The sequence below is a fragment of the Camelus ferus genome, chromosome 5, assembly GCF_009834535.1.
Source record: "Camelus ferus isolate YT-003-E chromosome 5, BCGSAC_Cfer_1.0, whole genome shotgun sequence".
Taxonomy (NCBI): Eukaryota; Metazoa; Chordata; class Mammalia; order Artiodactyla; family Camelidae; genus Camelus; species Camelus ferus.
Window position 1 is genome coordinate 70,889,340 of NC_045700.1, and position 27,704 is coordinate 70,917,043.

General features: G+C 45.0%; 1 protein-coding gene across 1 annotated transcript in view; it reads right to left on the reverse strand.

Moving 5' to 3' along the window:
* The window catches only part of LOC102510869 (aldehyde oxidase 2), a 72,397-nt gene that overhangs the window by 30,559 nt on the left and 14,134 nt on the right, over positions 1-27,704 (reverse strand). Inside the window, 18 exon segments of the mRNA XM_032479173.1 lie at positions 570-761; positions 950-1,036; positions 3,283-3,370; positions 5,326-5,459; positions 6,187-6,311; positions 6,911-7,007; positions 9,645-9,767; positions 11,305-11,419; positions 12,008-12,177; positions 13,287-13,325; positions 13,327-13,380; positions 14,637-14,820; positions 15,478-15,662; positions 17,404-17,513; positions 19,517-19,610; positions 21,205-21,356; positions 24,944-25,036; positions 26,254-26,398. Of these exon segments, the coding sequence (XP_032335064.1) occupies positions 570-761; positions 950-1,036; positions 3,283-3,370; positions 5,326-5,459; positions 6,187-6,311; positions 6,911-7,007; positions 9,645-9,767; positions 11,305-11,419; positions 12,008-12,177; positions 13,287-13,325; positions 13,327-13,380; positions 14,637-14,820; positions 15,478-15,662; positions 17,404-17,513; positions 19,517-19,610; positions 21,205-21,356; positions 24,944-25,036; positions 26,254-26,398 (2,187 nt within the window).

Sequence of the window (27,704 nt, forward strand, 5' to 3'; positions counted from 1 at the left end):
CTAAATAAATTACGGTACATCCAGTCATAAGAATGAATGAAGTAGATCATTCTACTGACATGGGAAGATGGCCATGGCATATTGTCATGTAGAAAAAGTAAGGTGCAGAATTATGTGTTTATTATGGTCTCATTTTGGTAAATAATCACATATGTGCACATATGCATCCTATGTCAGTGTTTATGTGTGTATGAAGATTGATGGGTGGGTAAAGAGAGAAAGGGCCAAAACAATAAACATGGACCTGTCACCAGCGGTTACCCTTAACCAGCAGGGATGGGGGATGAGAAAGGGGATGTTCACTTTTTCCTTTAATAACTACAGTGTGGTTTGAATTTTAAAAAGAGTATTTTTGTACAAATTAAAAAAAGAAAGAAAAATAGAAATCGTCACATAAGGAGGGAGACCTTTCGGGGGAGGTGAGTTCTTTTAGGTAGCTCTTAATTTATCTGGACTTCTGAGCCAGGGCTAATTTGCGTGGTTCTCCCGGGGTGTTTCCTTGGCTAGCTGGTTTCCCACCTCATCTGATTCTTCAGCAACCTTGTTTAAGACTTCAGTTATAACCTTACCTTTTCTGGCAGGAGGCCACACTTGGCTGCCACAGCTGTGATGCAGGATTCTGTTACCAGGGTTCCTTGTGGGAAGCCAAACCCGCGAAAGGCCGTGTTAGACGGTAAATTTGTCAGGCATGCACGGCCCCGGAGCCTAAGGTTGCGGATTTTATATGCATTTTCCAGCTTTAGAATAAGAAATTCTGTTACCTAAAGTAAAAGGAGATATTCATGTACATTGGACAAAACTTTATTCTTTTCTCTAAAAGTCAAGTGTAGAGCTGAACTGCTTGTGGAACTAGGTACAAGTACTTGAAGAAACTGCTCCATGGAGACGCATCTAGAAATTCTTCCTTCTGTTCACCCACAAGGATGGTGCCAGTCTCTGATGCACGTACCTGCTCGGAGTGATCCAGTGTGCAACCTCCATTAATGAAGCACTCGATGTCCAGAGCTTTGATTCGCCCGTTGTTCATGAATCCCACCTGTTACCAAATGGTGGTTTAGAATTTACCTGCTAAGTTTGAGCCACAGCCCAGCTCCACCATGGGGCAGGACTGAATACAGACCCCTCCCGTTTGCTTTGTTGTGAACCATGTCCGAATATTCCCTTGTTTTTTGGTGCTTGGCTGACAAAGGACCAAATTCTTAGGACCTGAATTTTGCTGAGCCCTTTCCTTTCAACATGTAATTTTCTGGCTTCACAGTCAATGTGGAATTCTACAGCCCTTACTTGTATATAATTGTTACCCTCTTCTTCCTTATTCTTGGAAGATTCTTCTTCACTTTTTATTGGTTTTCCTTCTAATTTAGTCTGTGGCTTTCCCCCTTGTAGAAAAGCTTCTGGAATTCCAGAGTGCGACGGAATGAACTGGAGTGCACTTCGTTTCCGGAAAGCCTCCCATTGGAGGATGGACATAGGAATGACTGCTCTGATCTTAACTGAGCTCGGAGCACTTAACTGATGAAGGATGTAACAAATGTGAGTGAGTGCCACTGTTACTACTTGGGACTCACTGAACGCAGCTTGCATTTTTCTGAAGTGGACACTCCCTTCCCACCCACCCAGACCATTTTGTCTGCACAGCCCAGAATGAAAACAAAACTTCCCACTCCCTATTGTAGTTCTACCAAAAAAGAATTGGCCCTGGTCCCTTTGCCTTTTTGAAATCAGGAATAAATACATGGCTGGAACCGTTTACCTATATGGTTATTATCATCTTCTCCAAGGGAAATGCTGGATAATAAATCAGAGAAGTTAGGAAACAGAGCAACATGTAACAATTCAGAATTTATAGTAATTTTGACAAATGCTAGGCTGAAGTCTACCTTTGACTTTTCATGAAGAAAGGATTGCTAAGCAAAATAGTACCACAAACGAGGGAGCTGAGAGATTCTCAAACAGTATGAACTTTTCAAGAATTTTGGAAGAACTTGTTCGCACATAAACATCTGATATGCTAATTTACAAATAGCTCTGAATAGCCAAGCAAAACTTTGTTAGCTAGGTTGGAATGAGGATACACACACGTACACATTATAATATTGAAAGTAAAATTATATTTATTTAAAAATAAAATTCGTTTTTTCAAAGTCTGATTATTTGTTTCTTTTAAGTTATATTTTGTACTACTACAATTACCAAAATTTTTTATAGTCTATAACCCTCTTAATAAGTACTAGTATTACTCTCATAACTGTGATATAATTAAAGCCTGATTTATATAGTCTAGGCCAAAACCAAGGAAACTCAACAACCACCATAACACCAACTGCCACAATCCCAGAGGGTGCTTCTGCATTGCTCTTGGGCCTAGAATGTTATAATAGTGCGAATATTGATTTCCCTTTTATTTGAAGGCAAATGAAAGATTTAATGGCGAACTATGATCCTTTCCTTTCTAATTATAAAAACTGCTAATGCCAATAGGAGAGATCAAATTATAGTGTGGGATGGAAAGCTGTGGCTTGAGTAATACTGGAAATACAATAATTGGTAATCTAAGGCAATGATAAAATCAGACAGAAAACCTAGCTACGTGTATGCTATAAGCAATTTCCAAACAAAGCATGTTTGATGTAGAAATATTATATTAGAATTGTCCTTACAACTCAGTCACAAATTTGAAAAGTAGTGCTGTTGTCAGGTAGATCCCAGCAATTATTTTTAATAGTGTTTATGCATAAACACATAAAAATGCAATGAACATGGTTTGAGACAATTTTAAATTATTTCACTAGTTAGTGGATTCTTTTTTTCCTATTTGCAAAGAGCTTTTGTGACACTTTCATAACCATTTGGTGGAAACACTTGCAAAAAATGCTTTTGCAGTTGAAATGGTCAAATTGTTTCCAAACATTTTTACCAAAAAATAATATTTTTATAGTCAAGAAGTCTTGGTATAACGATATCTGTAGCTTCTTTCATGTTTTTTTTTTTTTTTTTGTCTTTGAGGAACCACTAACATAAATCCTATCCCTTCAATAGTGTTTTTTATCATTATTGGAAATTGTATTTTTATCATTCAGCTTCTTCATAACTCTACAATAGATTTACTAAAAGTTCCTCACAAAATGTTATGAGCATTCAAATACACAGCATATATCTTCTTTTAATGTTTTAGATACTAAGATTATTGTTTTTAAAATTTAGCAAAATTGAATTAATAGAAAAGGATAAAACCATTCAAATAAAATGAGGTACTTTAATATTTTCATCTTTAATACTTACTTTATATTTTCCAAATAATGGGTGTCTTCCCCCAGTTATTAACATATCGTCTTCACGATCAAGAACAAGACGAATGGGGTGACCAGTTCTAAAGAAAACAAATCTTAGATCCTTCACCCATCCCACCTACCCATCCATCCATGTACCCATCTGCCATCTACCTACCTATTTATCCATCTCCTCATTTAACTGTCTACCCACCCATCCATCTATTCACCTTATTCAGCTACCGTCCACCCTCCCAGCTGTATATCCAACCATTCATTTAACCATCCCTCATATATTAACTTATCGATAGCATTCAGTGAGTGCATACAATATGCTAGGCACTGTTTTGAACTGATGTATGATTAAATTCCTATTGTCTCTGTGTTCTATAACTCAGTGTTTGGAAATCTAGCCAAAAGGGATTAATGTCACATGTCAGTTAACTTATGTTCTCATGACTTCAAATTTGACCTTCACCTGGATTCATTCATTTTGCATGTCCCACCACCAGTTACAGAGGAGAAGGAGTATGAACAGAGAAATGCAAACTTAACAAGACAATGGGAAAAACAAGGCCAAGCACTTGGCCTAGGATATCTGGGTTAGCGTTTTTGTTTTCATTCATGAGTGCTACTGTGTTGGCCAGGTTGGGCCCTTGGGCAACTAGAAGGTTCTGTATCTCTGGGGCAGAGGTGCCCAGACTTTGGAGTGCAGAAGAATCATCTGGAGTGCTGCTGAAATGCAGATTCCTGATTGGATAGGTTGGAAGGGGCCCTAGAATCTGCATTTTCCTCAGTGGTTCTGATGCAAATGTCTCCAGTTACATGTTGAAAACCATGATTCTAGAACAAGGTTTCCTGGTCTTCTTTAATGGTGAGGACCACCTGGGGCATCAGTTAAATGTACAGTTTCCAGGTCCATTTCCTGGTGATCCTGAGTCAGTGGGTCTGGGATGGGGAGGCAGGAGTTTCTATGTGCCCAGGAGACCCTTATTATCAGCAGTTTGGGAACACTGCTCTGGGGACCACTTAATGCATGGCAGGTGTGTGCTAAGGCAAGGTTGTAGCTTAAGGCACTGGTTCCCAGATTGGATTGCACAGTGGAACCACTGGGGAAGTTTTAAAATAGACTGATGCCTGGGTCAATATGGGGCAGCCTAGCTATTGGGATTTAAATGCACCCCAGATAACTCCAATGTACAGTCATGTTTGAGAAATCTTAAGTGCACAAAACCTGGTGGGAATACAATGAATGAATGATCCCTTGCTGAGTCCTTGGTGGGTGTGAATAAAGCTTTGTTATGGAAAAAACTGGGGATGGGATTCCGATCCTGCCTCTCACAGCTAAATGGGACACATATCTGAGTGCTTTGGGACCTTTGAACTACATTGAAGTTGTTGAAGGAAGCAAGACCTTTGAACTTTGCTGGATGATTGGGGCTTGAGAAACAGAGAAACAGAGAAACAGCCACAAAAAATGAACAAGGAGCAGAAAAGCCAGCACCATGAACTGCAGAAAGAGTGAAGGAGCGAGACTTCCAGGCTGAGGTGAGCCCAGGGGCTCTTTTTGAGGAGTCACGTGTCTGTCGAGCACACACTGAAGAACCAGCCCTTCCCAGGAGAAGGGAGGCAGAGGGTGGCAGCCTTTCCTTCCTCACCCCACCCTGTCTGCAGGTGAGGATAGGAGGGAAAAGTAGGGGAGCAGCCTCCCCCTTGGCACTCCACTTGGGCGGGTGACTTGCCCTGCTCCTAAATGGGTCCCCTTCCCTGAAGCTCAGGACAGGGCAGCCCCAGCCCTGGGGGTATTCAACTAATAATACCACTTTTCCCTTTGATAGCAAATTAGCCTGTTCAAGGTTCAACGTGCATCTGACTTTTCCACTAACTCTAAGAAAGTGGATAGTATTATCCACAATTCTGCAGAAAAAGAGACAGAAGGCTGAGTTGCCCAAGGACACTCAGGTGGTTGTAACAGCAGTCCAAGTGACTCCCAGGCCGCTAATCTGCCCTCAGCTCTGTGCATCTGATGGCCTCCCGTGACCCCAAGTGCACTTACTTGATGGCGCCCACAGCCGCAATAGCCCCGAATACAGCTGGTCTTCCTACCTTCCCGCCAAAACCTCCACCCACTCTTTTTACGTGACAGGTGATCCTGTTGATGGGGATGTTTAAAGTAGAGGACACTGTTTTCTGTAAAATGTAGGTAATGCGAAAGTTTTACAAGAGTGAAATGGCAAAGAAGACTTTTTGCTTCCTGAAACACATCACAGCAAAATTCATCCACATCTACTGTCAGAAAAAAAACTAATAAAAAACTGAGGTAGCTCTGTCTTAACGGAGCACTATTGAGTTCATAAACATTGTTAATCTTCACGGAATAAACTTTCTAGCAGAAAAATGATATTTTCCAAAAGGGAAACGGTCAGAGTCCTGGATTCCTGTCAGTAGCTGGAATCCTAGCCAAAAGCTTACACCCAAAGTCCTAGCAGGGTGAAAACCAGCAAACTCCTGACAATCTACTAAAGAAGATGTTTGCAGCTGAAACCTGGAGCGCTTTGTGACTGGAAAAAAAAAACATGAAATGATGCGTTTACTCCGAAGTTTACTTGTAATGATTATTTTGGGGAAAAATCAAGTACAAAAATAATTGGGTTGCCGTCCAATCCCAATCACATTTAAGCGTGAAGCCAGTGGAAGTTCTCTATACACTGCAAGTGACTGTGGCTGCTCTTTTATTTACTTGACCCGACCAGAAAACATAAAAAAAGGTTCTGGGGTCTTAGCTGTTCTGCTGATGTCCAGGACTTGGATTCTAAGATTCTGCAGGCAAAATGGCAGCCACCTGGGAGGCCATGGAGGCTGAAGGCCATGACGGAATTAGGAAGTTGGGGGAGGTGGAGGCGACCCCGGATCTCACCTGCACGTGGGCTGGATCCTGTGTTGACACATAAATGTCCAGTTCTTTGTCCTCTGTCTTTGGAATAACAAGCACTCTCTGGGTTTCCATGTAAAAGTGTTCCTGTCCTCCAACATGGACCTCTCCTGTTAAGTGCAAGCACAGGGGAAGCCCTGAAGGTGTTGCTGGTTGGGAATTGCCACATTGGGGAATGTAAAAGCAGGTGACAGGGAAGGGTAGAGCTCAGTGGTAGAGTGCATGCTGACCATGCATGAGGTCCTGGGGTTAGTCCCCAGTACCTCCATTAAAAATAAGTAAATAAACCTAATTACCTCTCCCCAGCCCCTTCAATTTTTTTTTTCCCAAAAGCAAGTGAGACGTGGCCTGGCCAGCTGGATTTGTCTTGACCAAGGGACTGCTGGATGAGGCATCTGTCCTGTGACAACTGAGGCCATCTCTTTCAGAGACTGCGGTTCTGGATAGCAAGTTGAAAGTGTCTGCTTCCATGCCTCACTCTGCCCTTGACCAATCAAAGTCCTAGGATTTTTTTTTTCTATTCTGTTGCTCTGTACCTTCCACCCTCCAAGCAACATCCACACAACTTGAAAGGAAGCGACAGGAGAGGACTTTGGCAAAGTGTCAAGACTTTAGAAGATGGTCTTTCTGAGAGGAAATCACATGCTCTCAATGTCTGCGTCAGAATAGAATCACACAAAGATTCTATGAACTATCTTGGGTCACTTACCTTCAACGATTTGATCGACTTTTTCAAATGCCTCCTCAATGTTTCCTTGTTCAAGTTTTTTTTCAGGGCAGAGGAATGAATTGTGTTTTATGGCATCCTGAGTAACAGGAAAAAAAAAAAAAACCCCACAAAGCCAATTCTTTTTATTGTTTTCTTTTACTGGCAATTTTTTCTTACTCAAAAGCCAGTAAACTCCTGAAAATAGCCATCTGCTAGGACACATGGAAGGTGTCAGGCAAGTGAGTAGCAGAGAAGCAGACTCGCCGCAGGGATGAGATGTCAGAGGAAATGCCTTCTACGTAGAGAGAAAACCAATGAGGATTAGAGAAACATTAAGAACTGAGGTCTGGGGACACTAGGATGGTCCAGGATGGTAACTACTCATTTCTCATTTTTAGTGTGGCTCTCCAGGGAACAGGTGAGGGGTCCAAATGCAGAATGAGTGTGGTTCGGGGCCTGCCCTTTCTCCCCTCTCCCTGAAGAAAAATACTTGTATCAGACCTGTGTCTTGTACTGGAATGAGACTGTGCTGAGGGGGAAGATTCAAGTCCTAACGCATTTCTGAGGCAATAAAGTCCAACAGAAATGGTAGGAAGTTTGCTCATTTCTTTGCATATTTGGTACATCTCATAAGGGCCTTTCTAGCTCTTTGATCTTTTTTTTTTTTTTTTTCCCAAAAATAACATGACCTGACTCACATATGAAGACCAGAAGGTATCTCATTCTGAGGTTCTGAGGGTTAACCTTCTGACAGCTGATCCTCACTTAGCCTTTAGGCCCGGGTGTTTTCCATGCTTCACAATGGCACCTGTCTCCTGCATTGTACTCGCCAATGGCCTTAAGTCCATCAGCTTCCTTTTTCTTTTCTTTCTTTCTTTCTTTTTTTAAACAATTAAGTACATCTTTACTGATACATTTAAGCTTAAGTTATAATTACTTGGTGAAAGACCATGACCACATAGGATTTGTCCAGCTGTGCAAAGCTATTTCAGCATTCAAAAATCAAGCAAGGTAATCCAACATATCAACAGACTAAAGAAGAAAAATCACTGATCATATTCCTTGATATAGAATAAGCATTTGACAAAATCCAACACACAATCATAATAAACTCTCAGTAAGTTAGGAATAGATGGGAATGACCTTAAACTGAATAAGCATGTATTAAAAAGCCTATAGCTAATTTGATACAACATTGTAAAATGACTGTAACTCAACAAACAATGTTAAAAAAAAAAAGCCTATAGCTTACATCATACTTTTTTTAATGGCCAACAATGATCTTTTTAATTCAAGTACAGTAAGTTATAACGTGTCAATTTCTAGTGTACAGCACAACGTCCCAGCCATGCACATACATACATATGTTCATTTCTTATACTTAATGGTAAAAGACTGAATGCTTTCCTTCTAAGTTTGGGAACAAGACAATTGTCCACCCTCACCATTCTCTTTTTTCCCCCACCCTCACTATTTTCATGCAACATAGTGCAAGAAGTTCTAGCCATTGCAAAAAGACAAGAAAAAGAAATAAAAGGTATAAAGATTAGAAAGAAAAAAAAAAACCTCTCTATTTGCAGATGATATGATTGTCCATGTAGAAGACCTCAAGGAATGTATTTAAAAAAATTCCTAAAATAAATTAGTTCTGCAATGTTGCAGAATACAACACAAATGTGTCATATGGGTATATAACCTTATTATAACATATGCCATATTTAGTGAGCTCTAACTAGGTGCCAGTTCTGTTCTAAGTGCTTTAAACATATCAACTCATTTAATCTTACAAAGTGACCTTTTTAACACTTTGAATATTGACCAAGTTGTACCTTTTAGACATATTTCAAAAAGGCTCAAATGGTTCACCAAGCCCTTTGAAAATTTTTTATTTTCTTTCACAAAGAAGTAAGTTTTTCTCAACTCAATTGCTATGAACTTGTCCTTTATTGAGTTAGGACCTGCAAACCCCAGTCCACACCTGGCTTTTCTAATCTAAATTCATTATTTTTGTTGGAAGCAGCATCTGCATTCCATCATCTAGACCCAGAAATGAGAATGGGAATTTCTGTAGCATTCCATCACGATAGTCGCATTGCTTCGGGGCTCCACCTTGAAAACATTATTGTTCCCAATAACTGTAATCACCATTTTCCTCAAGTAATAGAATCCCCAACTTCTAATGCATACCTAGCCACCTAGGATGAAACCTGCATCTCCCAGCTCCCCTTTCCAGGTGTGCTGGGTGTGGCATGTGACTAGGTTCTAACACACGAGACGTAGGAAGGTTATGTGCAACTCTGGGAAGTGTCCTTAAAGGGAGGGGACATGCTCTTCTTTGTCATCTCATTCTCTCTGCTGACTTCATGGCCAGAACTTCAGGAGCCATTGTGGACCAAAGTGTGACCTGAGACTGGAAACCATGCAGGACGGAGCAGCTAGCTGCAAGGGGCTGAGACCCCTGACATCAGAACCCCCCCGAAGCCTGGGACCCACCATTTGTAGACTTTCTGAATGTGAGAGGGAAAGAAACTTCTACTTTTCTTCCTGTTTCTTGGAGCCAAAGCCAATTTTAATTCATATAAGTAATTATCTTTCGGACAAAGAGGATTTTTCCAGAGCAAACCAGTGAGAAGAACAAAGTAAAGCATGGGCTTAGTCTCATATTAAGAAGTTTATGAAGTGACTTGTGATTCCACAAGTCACTCTTCCAGGAGAGACCAGGCAGCCTGCTTACCTGGATGGTGAAGATTACCGGCTCCTGGTCTTGATAGGTTATCTTTATCTTTTCAATTGCACGCTTGGCCTGCACATCTGATCCTGCAACCACGGCACAGATGATCTGGCCCACACAAAGGACCTGCGGAAAGTACATGCGTGAGGCAGGTAGAAAATTCTGGGCAGAAGTACTGTGAGCGCCAACCTACCAACAGCTGGTGTCTTGGTTATCATGGTGAAGAGTGAGAATGACATTGGAGTCACCTTCGACTACATGTGCTTGGCTAAAAAAGAAGTCTTTTAAATTTTAATTAAAAAATTAATTCAAATAATACAGATCATTCCACTGGCCATTTTACTAAGTGAATGTAAGCCCCAGCATGGATGTGAGATTGGCTGTGACCTGCATCTGCTGTGTCCTCTGTCAAGGTCGGTTCATAGGTGTTGCCTTTATGGTGTCATTTTGGAGTTTAAAGATAAGGAAAGTATTTTTTTTTTTTTGTACAATGTAATTCTTGTGTTTCCCTCCACAATCCCCAGATTCGTATGTTGCAGCCCTAACCCTCAATGTGACTGTTCCTGGAGATAAGACCTTTAAAAAGCTAATTAAGGTAACAAGGTCACAGTGGTAAAGCTCTAATTCCATATGGCTGGTCTTCTTCTAAGAAGAGCGAGGGCCACTAGGGAGGCTCATACACAGAGAAAAGGCCATGTGAGAACACAGGAGGAGGCCATCTGCAAGCTGGGAAGAGTGGCCTCAGGAGAAACCTGCCAACACCTTGATCTTGGACTTTAGTCTCCAGAACTGTGAGAAAAGAAATTTCTGTTTTTTAAGCCACCCAGTCTGTGGTATTTTGTTATGGCGGCCCGAGCAGATAATATAGCTCTTAAGTAATAGCCAACCTCTTCATCTGGAGTTCAACCGAAAGAATAATGATTTGTTCCATGGCTGGAGGAGACACAGTCTGTGTGACACTCACTGGGATGTGACAAGAGTAGCTAACACCAACTGAGAGTGTTCACATGCCAAGCAGTGTTGTAAGCACTTTACATGTATTAGCTCATTTAAATCTCACAACAACACAATGAAGTGCGTGTTATGATTATTCCCATTTACAGGTGGCGGTATTTTGCAGGCATCACTATACCATTTTACAGGTGATGATACACAGTTCGTGAGCGGTGAGCAAGAACATGAGCCAAGGTAGTCTGGCTCCAAAAGCAAGTGCTCAGTGAATGATTGTAGAACTGAATGAAAAGATCAAAGATGACACGAGTAACTATTAAAAACGGAGTATGTGAAGGTCAGTGGGAGGCGGCGAGGAGAAGGGGAGTTCAGCGTAAATGACAGGGAGTGGCTGTATATTTGTACTCTCCTTTCTAGATTTCTCTATCCTGATACACATCAGTTCCTCCATTTATTTTCCAAATAAGAGTAAATTGACTCAAGAGCACACAGTGGGAAAACTGGGACTTATTTTTCTGTAACGAATTTTCTTTTTGCGATATTATTTTCTGATTCCAGAAGAGCAGATCTATCTGAATAAAGGTTAGGGGTAGAGAGAAGCTAGAAGAATTGGCAACGGAGAGGGCTAGGGGGCGATGGAAAGCTGCCTGGAGGTGGTCTCTCGGTGATGATCTGCACACAGTCACGTGGGAAGGCATGTTCTGTACCTCACCTTATCTACAGCCAACAATTTGTCGTCTTCGGCACCATTGGTGCCTGGAATGTCCTCAGCTGTTACCACATCAACCACCCCGGGTAGTTCAAGGGCCTCAGAGAAATCCACTGATCTGAAAAAAGAGAATTATTTAGGAAGTAGACATCAGCAAGCTTTGAGGGACCTAAACTTGAGGGATGGGTAAGAATCGAGATATATATAACACTGGTCCACCATAGACTCTGACCCATCAGAGATGACCTGCCATACAGCAGGACCCAGGAGGCCCCCTGCTGGGCCAGGGGTAACATGGTAGCTGCTGGGAGGGGCCAGCGTGGCTGTGGCAAGGGGTAACCTTAGGAAGCTCAGGACGGTGGCCATTTACCATTCAGCAGTGAAGCAGTTCCATGTTTCATCACCAGCTGAATATCAGTCCCACTCAGAGTTACTCCTCTGAGCCACAGCTGAGGCTGCAGTGGGACGATGAGGGGTTGTGAGGTTAGAATGAAAGCCATGGCCCATAACTGTGATTTTTGTTCTCTCTTTCATGACGGTCATTTCCAGGTAGTCTCCCTTCCTCCTTCTGGGGCTGGTGACCTTTTCTTTATTCTTTCCATTTTAGGTTTGGGCTTAAGACATTTCAGGAGAATGGTCACACTCCTCCAAGGGAATCCCCAAGTGTGCTTTTAAAAGGCTTTTTGAAAGCTTTTCATTTACTTACATGATTTTTGCATGGGCTCTGGTACTGGTCACCAAAGCCATGAAAAGTTCTTTATCCACCATAGGGATGTCATCACAAAATATGGCTTCACCTGTGGCATGTTTAAGACCTGATAGGTGCATGATGGGGCGTCCGACTGGATCTTGGAGGGGTTGGTGAGAATCCACACTCTACAGAGGAAGACAAGAGTTTCCCTGGAAAACTTCAATCTTCAGAAGTGGCCTGGCCAATCACCAACACTCCTGATTCAGGACTGAGAAACCAGATGGTCGCCCTCAGGCAACAAACACTGGAGTGGGTCAGATGAGCGTGACAATTTAATGCTGTAAGTAGACTGGGGAACTGTCATTTCAGTCATGTGGCAATGCTTTAGACGGGGCCAAGGTTTTGGCAAAACTGTGAAACAGGTGAAGGGGCGCCCGGCTTCTCTTTTTGGCATCTTTTTCCAAGAGGTATCCCTGGACCCCTTTCTTCCGGAGTTCAGAGGGTCTCCCTGTCTTTCTTTCTTACCATTCCAGTGATCAGCCCATTCACCCATAAAGTGATTATGATAATGAGGCCTAAAGCGATGTAACTCCTGAGGGTGGGGGACCAAAATCTAAGCCCCAAACCTGCTTATCAGCTTGAGCAGGGCCTCTGGTAGGGGATGGGGAGGGGCACAGGGCAAGGAAGTCCACTCAGATCTGGCCTAAAGTGCCTTGGCTGCCCTTGTAGGTGGCACTCCTATCACTGGGAGTACAATGCGATGTAGAAAGTGCTTGTTCTGGAACTCTTCTCAGGGAAGGTCTGTGTGTGTGGAGATGCGGTGGTGGGAGGACTTGTGCTCTAATAGACAGTAATAGATTCCTTCTGAATTGTCCTTCAAGAAGAGAAGGTGCAGGTGCTTGCAGGGCCCTTGTTTTGCTGACTGGAGGTTAAACATTTGCAATCAGGGCCGTAGGCTGGACTTTGCCACTGTCCTGCTCTGTCCTTCCCCCAGGCCTGGCTTACCTACTCTCCAAACAAATCCCCAAAGAACATGAGTTTGAAGAGACTACTGATTATTAGTCAGATGGTCAAACTGCTTCCGGTTGGTTCAGCCCTCAGTGCACCTTGCGGTAGGCAGCGCAGGCCTGGTCTTAGATCCAGCCTCTCCCACACTCGGTCTAAGCAAAGGGCCAACATAGTAGCAAAAACTAGAAAGTCAGAAGGGAAGATTGCAACTCTGAACTGCTTGCTTGTCCCCATAGCTGCAGCTGTCTTTTAGTTTCTAGGTTTCCATTAAATTAAACTCACTGACCTGGTACATTTGGACTCCCTGGGGTACTGCGACTGGGAAAGTCTTCTAGGGCACTTAGGAATCGGTCTGAAATTTCAGGATAACGGCAGCTGCCCTGAGAGATGATGCAAAACAATAAAGATAAGCTGATTAGTCTATGATTAAACTGGGCTTTGATTCACGTGAAAGTGACTTGGCTGAAGTAGCCAAGCAACCATGAGGTTCAGGTAGCCCGGGTAACCCAAATCCACGTCGCTTCCCTGGAGTTCACTCCTGTGAATGCATCCTGCCCTCCCTCCCTTTCCACCTACAGCAGACCTAGGCTGAATGGGTGAATCTGACCCTCAAGTCAGCCTGGGGAGGGAGAGGCCAGTCAGCGAGCTGAGCAGAGGCAGGAGGACAAGCAAGGAAATTTGGGGCTGGAGAAGCTATTCCAGAATGAGCTGGAGCTCACTGTACACAAAAGAGCCCAAATCCTGACGGTTTTCCTCAGCAACTCAGCTTTTCTGGGAGAGCTGTCAAACTGGGAAGGCTCTCTGGGCATCACTGAAACACATCGAGTGTCTTGATTCAGAAATTCAGTGGTGGCAAGAATTATTCTGTAAATGTGGTTTGTGAGGGTCTCCATCTGAGCGAGTGAAAGCCAGACACTTTAGGAACACTGGGCTGTCGGGATGGGATGTGGCGGCGGAACAGAGGTGCAAGGTAGGGTGACAGCTGTAATTGTGGTCGGGGGAGGGGAGGGGAGGGGAGCGAGACAATGTTTCACTTTGGTCACTTACTCCAGAAGTTTATAATCAGAAATTCTGGAGAGAAGCTGCTTAAATATTAGCATGTAAATGTTTTAGTATTTCTGAAAAATAAAATTTATTTTACATTTCATATTGAATGTAAAATTCTCGAATAGGCAAAACTAATCTATAGTGCCCAAAGCAGATCAGGGGTTGCCTGGGGGCAGAGGTGGGAGGGTTGCCAGCAGAGGGTCAGAAGGGCACTTTTGAGGGTGATGGAAATGGTCTCCACCTTGAGAGAACTTTGAGGTGGCGGCTACATCAGTTTACACATTTGTCAAAACTCTCTGAATTTAAATAGGTACATTTTATTGTCTAATTTTATTTTAATACAGTTGATTTTAAAAGGAAAAAAACTGCACATGGGAGACAGGGGCCCCATCCTGTTTCCCATGTGGTAAACATCTGCTGACTGAAGACAGCCTGGCATCCTGAGCCTCACACAGCAGCCATTCAGGGCTGAACCCCTGAAGAAAGAGTGTCTGGGAACTGACAGGCTGCCCACGAGACAGTTTGCAAAAGCAGCAGGATGGTTAGGAGCCTATGGCTGCCAAGAGCACATAAAAGCCAGAGCACTTACAGACACCGAGGACAGCTTTACTAGCTTCTTCAATTCCTGCAGAACTTCTAGGTAGAACTTGAAGAAGAAGCTGACCACTAGAGTCCTCTTGAATTCCACCTTCCCCCCTGGAGCCCAGCCTGGGAGGGAGACTTCATCCAGGAGCAGCCTGCAAGCCTCAACCAGCATCAGCTCATCCCAGCGCCTGGTAGGGCTGGAGGCAGGAAGGGACCAGTCAAAGAGCAGTGTCAATGATGTGGCGTGTGCTAGATACCGGATGCTGACGGGTTAGAGACCCCAGAGTCTCATTTATGAGTTGGAAGAGAACTTGGAAATCATCTAATCAAGCCCTTCAGGAAAACTGAGCCTCATGGCAGTGTGAGGATGGGACCCATTCCATTGCTACATGAACCAAGCATGTTCAAGGGCCAGAACATGCTGGATGCAGGCATTAAATAAATAGACCATCAGGGCCAATTCAATTATGAACTGGACAGGTCTCAAACTTGGACATTGCCTTTACTGAGGAAGCAATAGGTGCTTCCCTGCATCAGGAGCTGTGGGTACCATTTGGATGTTGCCTGGCCCAGGTTTGCTGGAATACTGATGTGTACAAGAGCAATGGGTCTGAACAAAGTCCAGGGCCATTTTTGTTACATCCTTCACCTAAAGAGTAGCACCTAATTAATCAAAGTCAGATAAGGTTGGATTCATTCAGCAAAACTACAGAAAGAACAAGCAGTGATTCTATATATAGGAGTTTCCATCTTCCCAGGGCTTTATCAACTCTTGCAGGAACCAAGCTTCCACTTGTTTTTTGACATCAAAGCTCCACCATCAGTGTGCAGGGTTTGTTGCTTACCTCCCTAGGAGCTGCTGGCAGGATTTCTGTGCACTGATGGTGGCAGCCCCAACCCCTCCGTAGGCGATGCTCAGGTCCTCGATGGTGTCTGAGCCTTCTTTGAGGAGGACTCGCATGGCAGCGTTCATGTCAGCCAGGGCATTTTGCTGGCACTGAGCCTGTCGGAAGGCTGACACAAATTCCCACTGTGGAGGCAAAAACCATTTGGAGTTATTTGATATGTCAAAACTAAGAGCAAGGTTTCTGCTTCTTGGTGCCACTAATTAATCACTTAGACTCAATCTAAAGGAATACGAAGGGCACTTGGCACAATTTGAGGACAACTGGGCTGCCTTCTCATTCAAAGTGAGAATGAGATCCTCCCAGAGGTCCATCCCCAAAGCTCCATCCCCTCAAGGAAAAGGGATCACTGTGCACTTTCACTCTGAAGCCAGGAATGCCTCTGCACGCAAACCCTGGATCATTTCCACGTGCTCTTATTTCCAGGTGCCATTAACTCTGGTCTCCAGACCCCTTGGTCCCCTGTGAGGATAGAGGAGCCCTCCCAACGCCGGTGCTTTTTTTTTCTAAATTTTATTTTATTGAGTTATAGTCAGTTTACAACGCTGTGTCAATTTCCAGTGTAGAGCACAATTTTTCAGTTATACATGAACATACATATATTCATTGTCACATTCTTTTTCGCTGTGAGCGAAAGATCTTGTGTATATTTCCCTGTGCTATACAGTGTAATCTTGTTTATCAATTCTACATATGCCTGTCATACCTACAAATATTGAACTCCCAGTCTCTACCCCCCTCCCCGGCAACCACAAGTTTGTATTCTATGTCTATGAGTCTGTTTCTCTTTTGTATTTACGTTCATTTGTCTTTTTCTTTTCTTTCCAATGCCGGTGCTTTTAAATGCACCGTTTATTTTGTACTAAAACAAAGTATAAAAGAGGTCAACTGCATCTCTTCATTTGTAGAGACTATCCCTTTTCCATTTTGTGAAGCTCATAAAGGCATTGAATAGACCTTTCCAACAGTGGACTAGGGAGTCTCGTATCAGGAGCAAGAGTCAGGTGGGTGATGCTTGCCCCGCTACCCCTCGGCACCATGACCACTGGTGTGTGGACATGGGGTTAAGAGAGGCAGCCGGTGCCTTAAACACAGATGTGTTTCCATCTGTGTGGCCACCGAGGGTGCTGTGTTTGGGTCCGCCTGTTTTTCTGTCTGGGGCCTTTACACAGATGCACACTGGTTTGGGAACACTTTTCAAAGTTTCCATTGCCAAGGAAAAATAAATGAAGATCATTCATGGCTAAAAGCATGACTTAATATATGATTTCCTGCATAACCAAGCTGACTCCTGGCTTTTGACCACAGTGTGTATGTGTGTGGTATTGCCCCTCTCTGGGAAGACCGTCCTCTGGGATTCAGGTACAGTTTTGGGGAGAGGCACAGGGAACAGGGAGTGAGGACAGAGGGTCCCCTCTGCAGCCACTGGGCGGCCACATCCACCCCATGGATCCTGTGCTGGGTGCTCCTGTTCCTCTGACCTGCTGTGGTCAGAGTGGGGAGTGGGAAGGCCCGGCCCCAGCCTCCACTTCCTCGTGGGTCAGGTGGAGAAGCTCATTCCACAGCCAGAGAACTTTAATTTCCGCCTCCCAGAGTCCATGTTGGATGTGAGGGGGCAGGGAAGCGGGACCGCAGGCGGGGGAGGCCCCACCCCACAGCTGAAACAACATTCCCAGATCCACACCTGGAACTGCCGGCTGGAGGGTGGGTGAGGGCCTTGGGGCCGCGCTAGGCCACGGCGGACAGGAAACAGGTTTTCGGGGCAGATTTATTTTCCTTCCATCTGTTTTCAGATTTCTAAAGATGACTGGGCTCAGTTATGAAAAGAGAAAAACAACTCTCAAAAGCGACTGGTGGCATTCTTACCTTTCGAGAGTGAGGGATAGACACAGACTCCAAGATTTCCTCCGGCTTTAGGTCTGCACTTGCCAACCCAGCCAGGAAATGTTTGCTTAGAGGGATCTGCCGTGTGCCTTCTGTTGAAGAAAGTGACATTTCTGCACAGTGCAACAGGAATGTGAGATGCTTCTACACCCTTAAATGTCAGCAGCAGAGAAGAAAAGGTCACCTTTTCCTGTACAAAGTGATGCGTGGATCTGAGCGCGTGGCAGACCAGGCTCCGCGGTTCCCCTCCCCAGGGAAGGGGAGGGGCGGCTCTGAGGCCTTGACTCTTGTTAGCACACCTGCTCTGTGAACTTGGTCTCCTCCTGCCCCCAAGGCCTGCCAGGCCTGTTGTCATCTTTCAGCAGAGGCTGGTTAACTAAATGTAACCATTTCAATACTATGCTCATGGTGAGGGCATAACTTAAGCTGAGACAGGGTTTGTTTCCACTATCAACAGAGCTCAGATCATTGGATTTGCTTTTTGTTCTTACTGCTGTTGCTGGCTTCTAAGCTGGATACCCACACCTTTAAGGTAAAGCGAGCAATTCACAAAACTTCCATTCAGCCCAATTGTCACCACATAGTGATCAGAGCAATGCCCTCTGGTTTTAAAAAGTGGTCTGTGGCTCCACAGGAGATGTGGTGAGATCAAACCACAGCCCAGTGAATGTGACAGGGCTTCAGCTCCAGGCATAGCGACAACACGCCGATTGGAAGGCAAGTGTAGTCGGGAGGGAGGCAGGAGGGCCCCAAAGGAGCCCCTGTGGACCCCTGGCTCCCTGCTGCTGGGCCAGCAAGCTCACCTACTGGCCGCACTGGGGCTGGACGGAGCTCAGGCTGCAGGTGGCTCTGGCAGAGCTGGGAAAACAGAGACCTTAAGCCAAAGGTAATGACCCACACCAGGCAGAAGGACACATTAGCACCACCAGTCCTAGTCCCCGTGCAGATGCCCCCGTGGCGGGGCCGGGTCGTCTTTGCTGTCCTGATTCCCCCGAGCTTGGCTTCTCTCCTGGTCTTTGGGGGTTGAGCTGGGGTCATCCTGGACCACAGCCCTGGCGAACTCAGTACAAAGGCTGATGCACCAGGCAGGCCTGAGGCCTTTCCTGTCCTCCCTCCTGGGAGGGACCCATGCAAAGCTGAATAGGGGCCAGAGAGCTTTTCCTCTGTCAGCAGCTCTCTCCCAACACCCCCTAGTTCCCGCCCATCAGAGATGGAACTGTGTTAGCCCACAAACCAGGGAAGGTTATGATGCCTGTGATATAATTCCTTGTCAGACGCACTCCAAAGTTCACATGGGGTGGTGTGATGGCTCCCCTGCACCCCAGTGCCTGGGCCCATGTCAACCCATAGGAGGGTATTGATGGGTTGTGGGTGAGGGAGGGGGAAAAGCCATGGAAAGGGGGCTAGAAGCCCTGGGGAGGCGGCTGATGGAGAAGAGTCAAGCACACCCGTTTGGAAATCAGGCAGACTGGCTTCCCATCCCATGCCCGCCTCTGCAAGCCACCTCAGCTGGATGGTTGGACAAATGAGAAGTGCTGTGAGCAAAGTGTCCAGCAGAGCCTGGCACAAATTTAGCGCCCAGGAAACAGGAGTATCAGCCTCCTTGGAGCAGTGAGACGGCTGAGCACTACGAGGGGTACAGGGTGGTCTAGCACCTAGGAGCCCCACGGGGATGTCCCTCTCAGCCAGCAGGTAAAATGAGACATTGCCTTCTTCCTGTCTCCGGGGTCCACAGTGTCTGCCGTGTGTCCTCACCAGACTAGTGGCTTCTCACACAGCAGCCGGGGGTGGGGGTCATGAAGAGGAGGAGGGAGCAGTCCTCAGGCCACAGAAAGCCTTCGCCTCAGCCCTTGCACACCACCCCTGGCCGACGCGGGCTAACTGAGCTGGGGTACGGGAGGGGGGTTGGGGGTATGTGGCCAGTGGTACCAGAAGGAAGCACTTGCAACCCCCTTGCATCGATGTGCCTTCCTCCAGGAGCCTGAGCTCTCCGTGGGGGACTGAGAGCCAGAGACCTGGCCCCTGATATAGCAATTCCTTAAAAAAAAGACAAAACATCTTCAGGTGCTGTTCAGCGTGTTCTGGGGAAGCTTACCTTCTGATATCAGATTGAGGGTAGCGTTGCCCACAGCCAGAATTGGGTTCAGATCCGAATAGCAATGCCGGCTTATAATATGTCCCCCTAGGGACTAAGGAGAGAGAGTTACAGTCTTGGTCATTCTGTCCCTTGAACCCTAGCCACAGAGGCACCTGTTTCTGGCCCTCCCTGGTAGTGAAAGCGGCGAGAGGCGTCTTGGTCTCCTTTGGAGATGAGAGTCAGTTGGGACTGTGTGGGAAGCCCCTCCCACCTGCTGCTTTGAATTGGCTGAAGAATGGAGGGAAACAAACACTTGTATAGCATTGGGTATGTTCCACCCTCTGGGGAACCTCTTCTCATGTATTTACTCACTTGATCCTCACAGCAGCCCAGGGAGATGGTGCCATTATCCCCCCTATACAGATAAGACACTGGGGCAAAGAGACGTTATGAAACTTAATCAAGGTCTCCCAGCCAGGAAGGAGCAGGACTGGGATTCAAACCCCAGCAATGAGGCTCAGGGGCCCATCCTGATCCAGCCTGCTCAGGCAGAGATGCCATCCTGCCTTGGGCACACAGAATCTCAGCCTCATCTCACACGGTCTGAAACTGCCAGACTTATCACGGGCCATATTGGAGGTGTGGGCACCCACACCATTGAGGGAGAGTTGCCCTTTTCATCTTTCTGGGAAACTCCACTGGGATCTGGTCCAGCCTGTAGCATCTCAGAACATGGCAGGAAAATGACTGGCCATTCCACTCAACACTCTCCTCCCCATGTAGTGATGGAACCCACAGTGACGACCTAGGTGGCCATGATCTGGGCTGAAACATGGGTGAGGACAGGGAACCCCCATTCCTTTATGAGCATCTTGATTTTAAAGTTCTTGTTTCACTGAGTTGAAATTGGCATCTCTGGATTCTCACCTATTGGTCAAACTTTGACCCTTTGTGATCATATGGAATCCATCATACTCTCTTCTCAGGAGTCTAGATGTATGTGAAGGCGGCTCTGACTGTCCCCACCCCCACCATTCCTCTTTCTGTTGTGGTTTCCAACTCCTCACTCTCCTGCCACCATCTCCTCACCAGGTTCCAGGGTGTCAGTCAGAATTCTTGACAGAGGGAGGGAATATGTTGGAATCACTTGAAGAGTTTTTCAAAGGAAACACATCCTCCCCCAACTTCTCATAACCCAAGGATTTCCAGTACACCATATGGGATATGTAGGGGAGGGAGAGTGCATATTTTGAAAACCTAACTATATCTCTTTCGCCTTATTCTGAGGTCAAAAATAACTAGACCTTGAAATGTGCCTCCTAGATCTGAGCATTATTCTCCAGCTGTGGTCTGAACAGTCTAGGGTAGAGGAGGTTCCCCTCCTTATTTCAGGTACTATGCTTCTGTTAATGCAGCCTAAGACCGAATTAGGTTCTTTGATGGTCTTATCAGGACATTAACAAAACCATGATGTTCTTTTCCCACTTGTACTTCCACTTGGCTATTCTACTGAACTTGATGTAGAGTCTTCTTTTAAATATGTTATTAAATAATATACGTTAAATATTACACTTTTATTTATTGTGCCTGTCGTTTCAATCTGCTGAGACCCTTTTGCATACTGATTCTGCCAATGCCTATTTCACCATTTCAGTGAGATTAAGAAATAGGTGCGGTGGGCCCAGTGATGGACCCAGAGGACGTACGGCCAGGTTCCGGATCTGCTGGCCTGCCAGGCTCTTCAGGTGCTTCAGGAGGGCTCGGAATGTCTGAGTCTTCTCCTCCGGGAGCTCAGAAACCCTCTCAGCCAAGATGTCCTCCACCTGGGCCAGACTGCAGCCAGCACCTATTGTCAGTCCTGGAAAGCAAATTGTTTTTATAGGTGACGTAGGAGGCGCAGCTGGATTGTAATCATGGCGCCAGGGCCTTGGCCTTAAGCTAGTTCAGTGCTCTCCACACTGGCTGCACAGAGAATCTCTGGAACTGGGAACAGCACTGAAGCCCTGCACCCACATCAGTCAAATCAGAATCTCTGGGTGCAGGACTTCATCAAAGTCTCCCCAGGGAGTCCTTCTGGGCAGCCAGGGTTAGCAGCCTGCGGGCTGGTCTACACTCTTTGGATGAACACAAGAAAATAGGGGCTAGAGAGTGGAATGACAGTAACAACTAGCAAGTGGTACACTGTACTAGAACTTTCCATGAACCCTTCCTGACTGACCACAGTGAAGCTATGCAAAGCTGTTTTGTGATTAAGAGGGGATAAATCTGATGGCATTAAAAAAAAACAAAGGTCTTTCAGTTGCTTAGGTCATTGTCTAAATCAAGAATGCTTTGCTGATTTCCATCTCTATAGGTAGACTTGTTACTCAAAACCTTCAACAGCCAGTTCCATGAGGGGCACCAGCCAATCAGAATGGACACAGTGCTGCAAGGAGCTGACCCTGGTTTATGTTGAGTGTCGCTGGGTGTGGGGGTGTCAGGGGTTCCCAGGGAGGGGCTGGGGAGGCGGGAGCAATGGGAGAGCATCCAGGAGGATGGGGGCAATGCTCTTTGCTACCTGGCAAGGAAGTAATTCTGAATTTAAAAATCCTTGCAGCCGTGTTTGTGAGTATTGGCAGGATATTAGCGCTGGCTTTGGGTTTCTCTGTAGTTGGGATATAAAGGGTTCAGATCAATCTTCAGAAATGAAGTCACCCAAACCATCAGGAGATAACTTAGCTGGACTTTGAAAGTTAATCTTTCACTTCCCCTGAGGTTTGCAGAAAGAATCACTAACATGTAGAGTCTGATTTGACATTACTTTCAGGCCTGGGTTGTAACTGCAATTAATCAGGTTTTTTTTTTTTTTTTTTTTTTTTTTAATAAGCTGTAAGCTGGGCTTTGATTTTTCTCTTGTGGATTGATCTTGGAGACTATTTCACCCTCCCACATAGCTTTATTTTTATCAATATTAAAAATGTACCTGGCACAATACTTCCCCAACTCCTGCCAGCATACCCACGTACCACCCTCTGCTGCTTCAGTAATCATAGCTAACCTAACTGATTAGGGGAACCACTAGCTGCTCCTTATTAAGCAAATCTTGCCTAAAAGTAACTAAACTGCTCCTCTGCCCTGGAATGTCTCTTAACATAGAGTCCTCACTCTGTTTCTGCTTCAGCATCTCATCAAAGGCACTCCGTAACACGGGATCCCAGCCCAGACCTGGCAATGATGATCTGTTGCTTCCCATCACCACGATTTCCAGTAGAGCTTGGCCTTTAACTTTGCAAAATCCAACTGACTGAGGTAGAAGAAGGCAGTTCAGCCTCAGGGGAGAATAAAATCCTATTGACTTCTCTAGTGCCTGAGTCCTCATAAGTACTGATTTCAAAATCAGACTGAGGCCAGACTGTACCAAGAAAATTCTATTTACTGTATGTCCATTTACATTTGTTTCTATCTTTGGTCACAAAACCTATCGTGTATTTCAATGGAGTTGAAAGAGCTTTATCTTTCTTTGATTCTCAGGATGTGGAATTTGTTTTGACTCCATGCATCTCTGAAGTCATGGGTCTGTGGGTTAAAGAAGCAGCGACTTTCTGGAAAACTTACTATACTAAAGATTTTGAGGAAAAAAAAGTATACTGAGCCAAACGTGTGTGTGATCTGGATTAGCATGCAAAATTTAAATAAACGTAAGCCCTCACAGAAATTTACTCCCTGGGGGATGCTGATGGTGGCGATGGGCACATTTGGCTCCAGTGTACCCCTCCCCCACTAGTGTCCTTCACTCTTCTGGGCCTTAGGAAAAGTTTGGGAATCCTGGGAAATGTCCCTGGAGGCCACTAGAGGGTACTCACACTTAAAGTTTAAGAAGCCTCGAGGAAAGTTCATTGTTCATTTCCTCGGGTTTTAGAATTTGGCTCAACTTCGCCTGCAGAGTCTGAAATGACAAATAGTCAATTGGATGGGCCATGCGGTGGGCCAGGGGGACAGGGAATGGCTGTAATGACCAGAGTTCTGGATTGGAGGTGGGAGCTGTGTGGTTTGGTGGCTGGTCACCAGCCAGTTTGGGGACTTCGTGCAAGTTCACTTTCCGTTTGTCCTGGCACTCTCAAAGGTAGATATATTGCCCCTCCTTCAAACAGAGCAGCTTCTTTTCATTTGCTAAGATTTGTTTGAGTACAGGGTTGTGGTGCTAAAGACAAATTTGGAAGCCATGGGCTAAATGGCGCCTGGGGTGAAGACTAAGGGAAGGGTTTTCCTGTCTTGACCTTCTGCTTACATCAGTTGTCTACACTTGCAATCCACTCATTTTACTATGCCCTCTTCCTATTCTCTCTAAGATTTCAGATAAATCTAAGCCCATTCCTTCATTTTCTGAGTGGCACTCAAGTGTGCTTCCTGAGTTGTTTCAGGGCTGAAGCTGTGAGGCTGCAGTGCTGGGAAAACCAGGAAGGGTCCCTCTTGTTGCAAATAGGTGCGGTGAGGCCAGGGAAGGGCAGGCTGGCTGGTTTGCAGCACAGCCTAAGTCCGGCTGATGATGGTTGAGGCTGGGAAGGTAGGACTCCTGGATGGCAGGGACATAGCCAAGGTGGGGCCCCTCGCCTGCCCACCGCTGACCGCCAGAAACATATGGTGGCCTACGTGTCAGCCTGGACTAAGGCTTTCGGTTCAGTCAACCTCCTTGCTGCCTAAATTAAGGAAGTCAGTATTACCACTGGATCCCAAATTCAAGTTCCTGACCCACTCATTCATTTTTGTTTTGTTTTTCCCATTAAGTCATTTGTCTGTCATTTAGCACATGTACGCATGCAGCTAGGACCTGCACATATATGCTGAGAGATCTGGGGGATGAGGAAAGGAGTAAAATAAAGTTCTTTTTTTGCCAAAGATGCATTTGCTGTGCAACTTGAAGGCATGTTTCCTCTCCTACTCTGTGAGTGCCACCTTCCCTGCTGCAGTATCTGCACGAGGCGGGCCCCTAAGGATGTTGTGACTGGGGATGCTTGCAAGGGCAGGTCTTTGTCTCACTTGGCCTTTTGCTATTGTCCCCATGAGACAAGTAGCATTTGAGTGTCAGACACTATCTCACCTGTTTTCCTCCTTTAAAAATCCTCCATTCAACCAAAGGATAGTGCCGGCTTCCTCTTCGCTGTCTTCCCATTAAAGTGACAGGGCAAGTTTACTGTCTTTGGGTCTCCATGGCTTTTTACAGGCAAGAATCCTATAGGTGGCTATGGAGTCTTGAATGATATCATTCAAGTACCCCATATTTTGTGCAAATCTTTTGACAGTAAAGTTTCATGGCAACAATATAATTTCACATCAGAAAAATGATGAAGAGTTGGAAACAAGCCAGACAAGATAAATGTATGAGGAGGTTTCAGACTATTTGGCAAGTATTACGTTTAGTGCAGGGATTGGTTCATTGATATTTTACTAAGAACACCTGACACTCACCATCACTTGTTTTAGACACGACACTCAGCTCGGAAATCCTAGCAGGAGAGAGGAGAACTGGGTGAAAATGTCCTTGAGATTTCATTGCAGGTCCTGAAAAGTAAATGCAGTATATATTTTAGAGAGAGTTAGGAAAGAGAAAATGCAATTTTTTGGCATTGAATGTTTCTCATAAAAATATTCAGATGCTAACTTCAAAAACTGGCAGGAAGTGTGTATAATGTGAAAGCAGTGGCCGCACACCCTGCCAAGTCATTTTATAGACATGTCCTCCCAGTATTTGTATTTATTTATACTCACTTGATGCATATAAAAATAGGAAATAAAATGGATGACAGGTTCTTAGAAAACACTTGCACGTGGCCACCAGGAGGTACACATGAAGGTATTTGTAAGAGCCCAAATGTGGAGAACACTGCATGTTCTTGAGCTACATAGAACAGATGGGCAAATAGTGCCCTGGACTCAAGGTGGTATCCAGCACAGCTCCGTGCAACAGTCCGGGCGAACCTCAGCTCAGGGATGTTGAATGAACAAAGCAAATTGCAGAGAGATAGCACTGTGTCAGTCTATTTATGCGAAGTTCAAAAATATGCAAAACTAAGTGACATATTGCTTAGGGACTCAAGTATATGCAGTAAAATTGTAAAAATGAGGAAGAGACCGACCAACATCATATTCAGGCTCTCCTTGGAGAGGAAGGGGTGGGAAGAGGATGTGGTTTGGGAGGGCCCACTGGGCAGTCAAAGTTCCTGGTAAAGTTCTGGTTCTTAAACTGGGTCTGAGTCATAACTGGGTGTGCATCGTTAATACACCTATACTTACTTTATAAAACTCTATTTTATTTACTCACTATTTAACAAAAATAAAAATTAAAAAGGATGAGGTAAGGTAAATGATAAGCGAAACTAATGCTTTTTCTCCACACCTCAAGGGCTTACACTGCCTACTCCCAGGGTATACCCAATTTTAGAGACCATTTTATTATATTATAATGTAATAATATCATATTTATAATTTTAATATTATATACAATTTATATGTAAAAGTATATATAGTATATATGCTAGCATTTATATGTAGTACATATAAAATGTATGATAATATTATATAAATGATTATACAATTATTAAATTCTAGAACATACAATATAATAGTACATTTTATAATACATTATTATATTGTAACATTTTTATTAAGAAGGATCAGGTTTTTATCCTTACAAAGTAGTTTTTGTCAACTGAGCGCTGAGTGGGGGACAGGCAGTCCCGCTTGGCTCTGACAGTGTGAGAACTGTGGTAATCACTCACCCAGTGAGGTGTTGCCCAGGACGAGAGGGGCTCCTGGGTGCTTCACTTTCAGCTGCAGGAGCTCCTGGAGGGTCCCAGGGGAGATCCAGGTAATCCTCTCTCCATGAAAGGTCAGGGTTCGTTTTTCTGGGTTCTCTGTCATTCTCTAAGTGCAAATGACAAGGGTGTGTGCACGTGTACACAGCTGTCTTCCTGGGTTATGATAGATTGCAGGTGGAGGTATGTTCCTCTAGAGAGATTTCAGAAGTTCTGGGGTCCTCTTGACCCAAAAATATACTCACTACACACACAGGCTAATGCTTGAATTTTCATAATTAGACATTTTTTCCTTTAGCTTAAGACTTGTTAATATGTAGTTCTTTGGAGACAAGTGACAATATGAGGGGGCACCTGTCACTGACCCTTCAGTATAGATTAATTTAACATAATTTAGTATTATGGCCTTAAAATCATAATTATACTAATACTCTTAAATTAGTATCTTCAGGTTTTCCTCTGAAATCCAAATTCCTATCTGAATGAGTACTTGATGTCTCTTCTTAGATGTGTAATAGGCATCTCAAATTTAACATGTCCAAAACTGAGCTCCTCCTATCCCGTCCCCTTCCAAGCCCCAGAAAAGGACCCCTCAAAGGAAAGATACCTTGCTTCTCCAGAGTTTTCCCTTCCTCCATAAATAGCCTCTCCCCTTTCCAGATGCCCAAAGCCCGGGCGTCAGCCTTGACTCCTCTCTCTCTCCCACACCCTACATCACACCCATCAGCAAATCTTGTGGTCTTTTCCCCAGATGTATACAGAATCCACCCACTCCTCACTGCTTGCATGCTGGCAGCCTGGTCCTGTACCACCATCTCTCAGGATGGTGTTAGTGCCCTGATGGGCTCACTGCTCCTTCCCTCACCCCTCCACAGGCTATTCCCATCCCAGCAGCCAGAACAATCCCAGACCCCTTTACAACATTAATAGGAGGGGACCCCTCTTCTGTCCAACCTCCCTAACAACTTCTCATTTCATGCAGAGTGAAAGGCAAGCAGCCCAAGTCCAGCATGGTCTGCCACCCGGCCCTGCAGTTTCCGACCTCCCTGGTTCCCTGTGCTCTGTCCCTTGATCGGGCCAGGAGCTCTCCCCTCCATGGCATCCCCGCACTTGCTGCTCCTTTGTCTGGATTGCTCTTCCTCCATGGATCTTTGTGGCCAGCCCTCTCACCTCCTTTAGGACTTTCCTCAAACTTTACCTTATTGCAGAAGTCTTCTCTTGCCAGGTATTTAAAATTGCAGTCCCTTGCCTCCTATACCCCTGCTCTGTTTTATTTTGTTCTCCTTCTTACTTGCTAGCATACTATCTCTCTTATCAATCATCTTGCTCATTGTCTGTCTCTCCCACCAGATTGCAAACTCCTCAGGGGCAGATCTTTGTGTGAGTTTTGTACTCTGCTGTATGTTCAGTGCCTA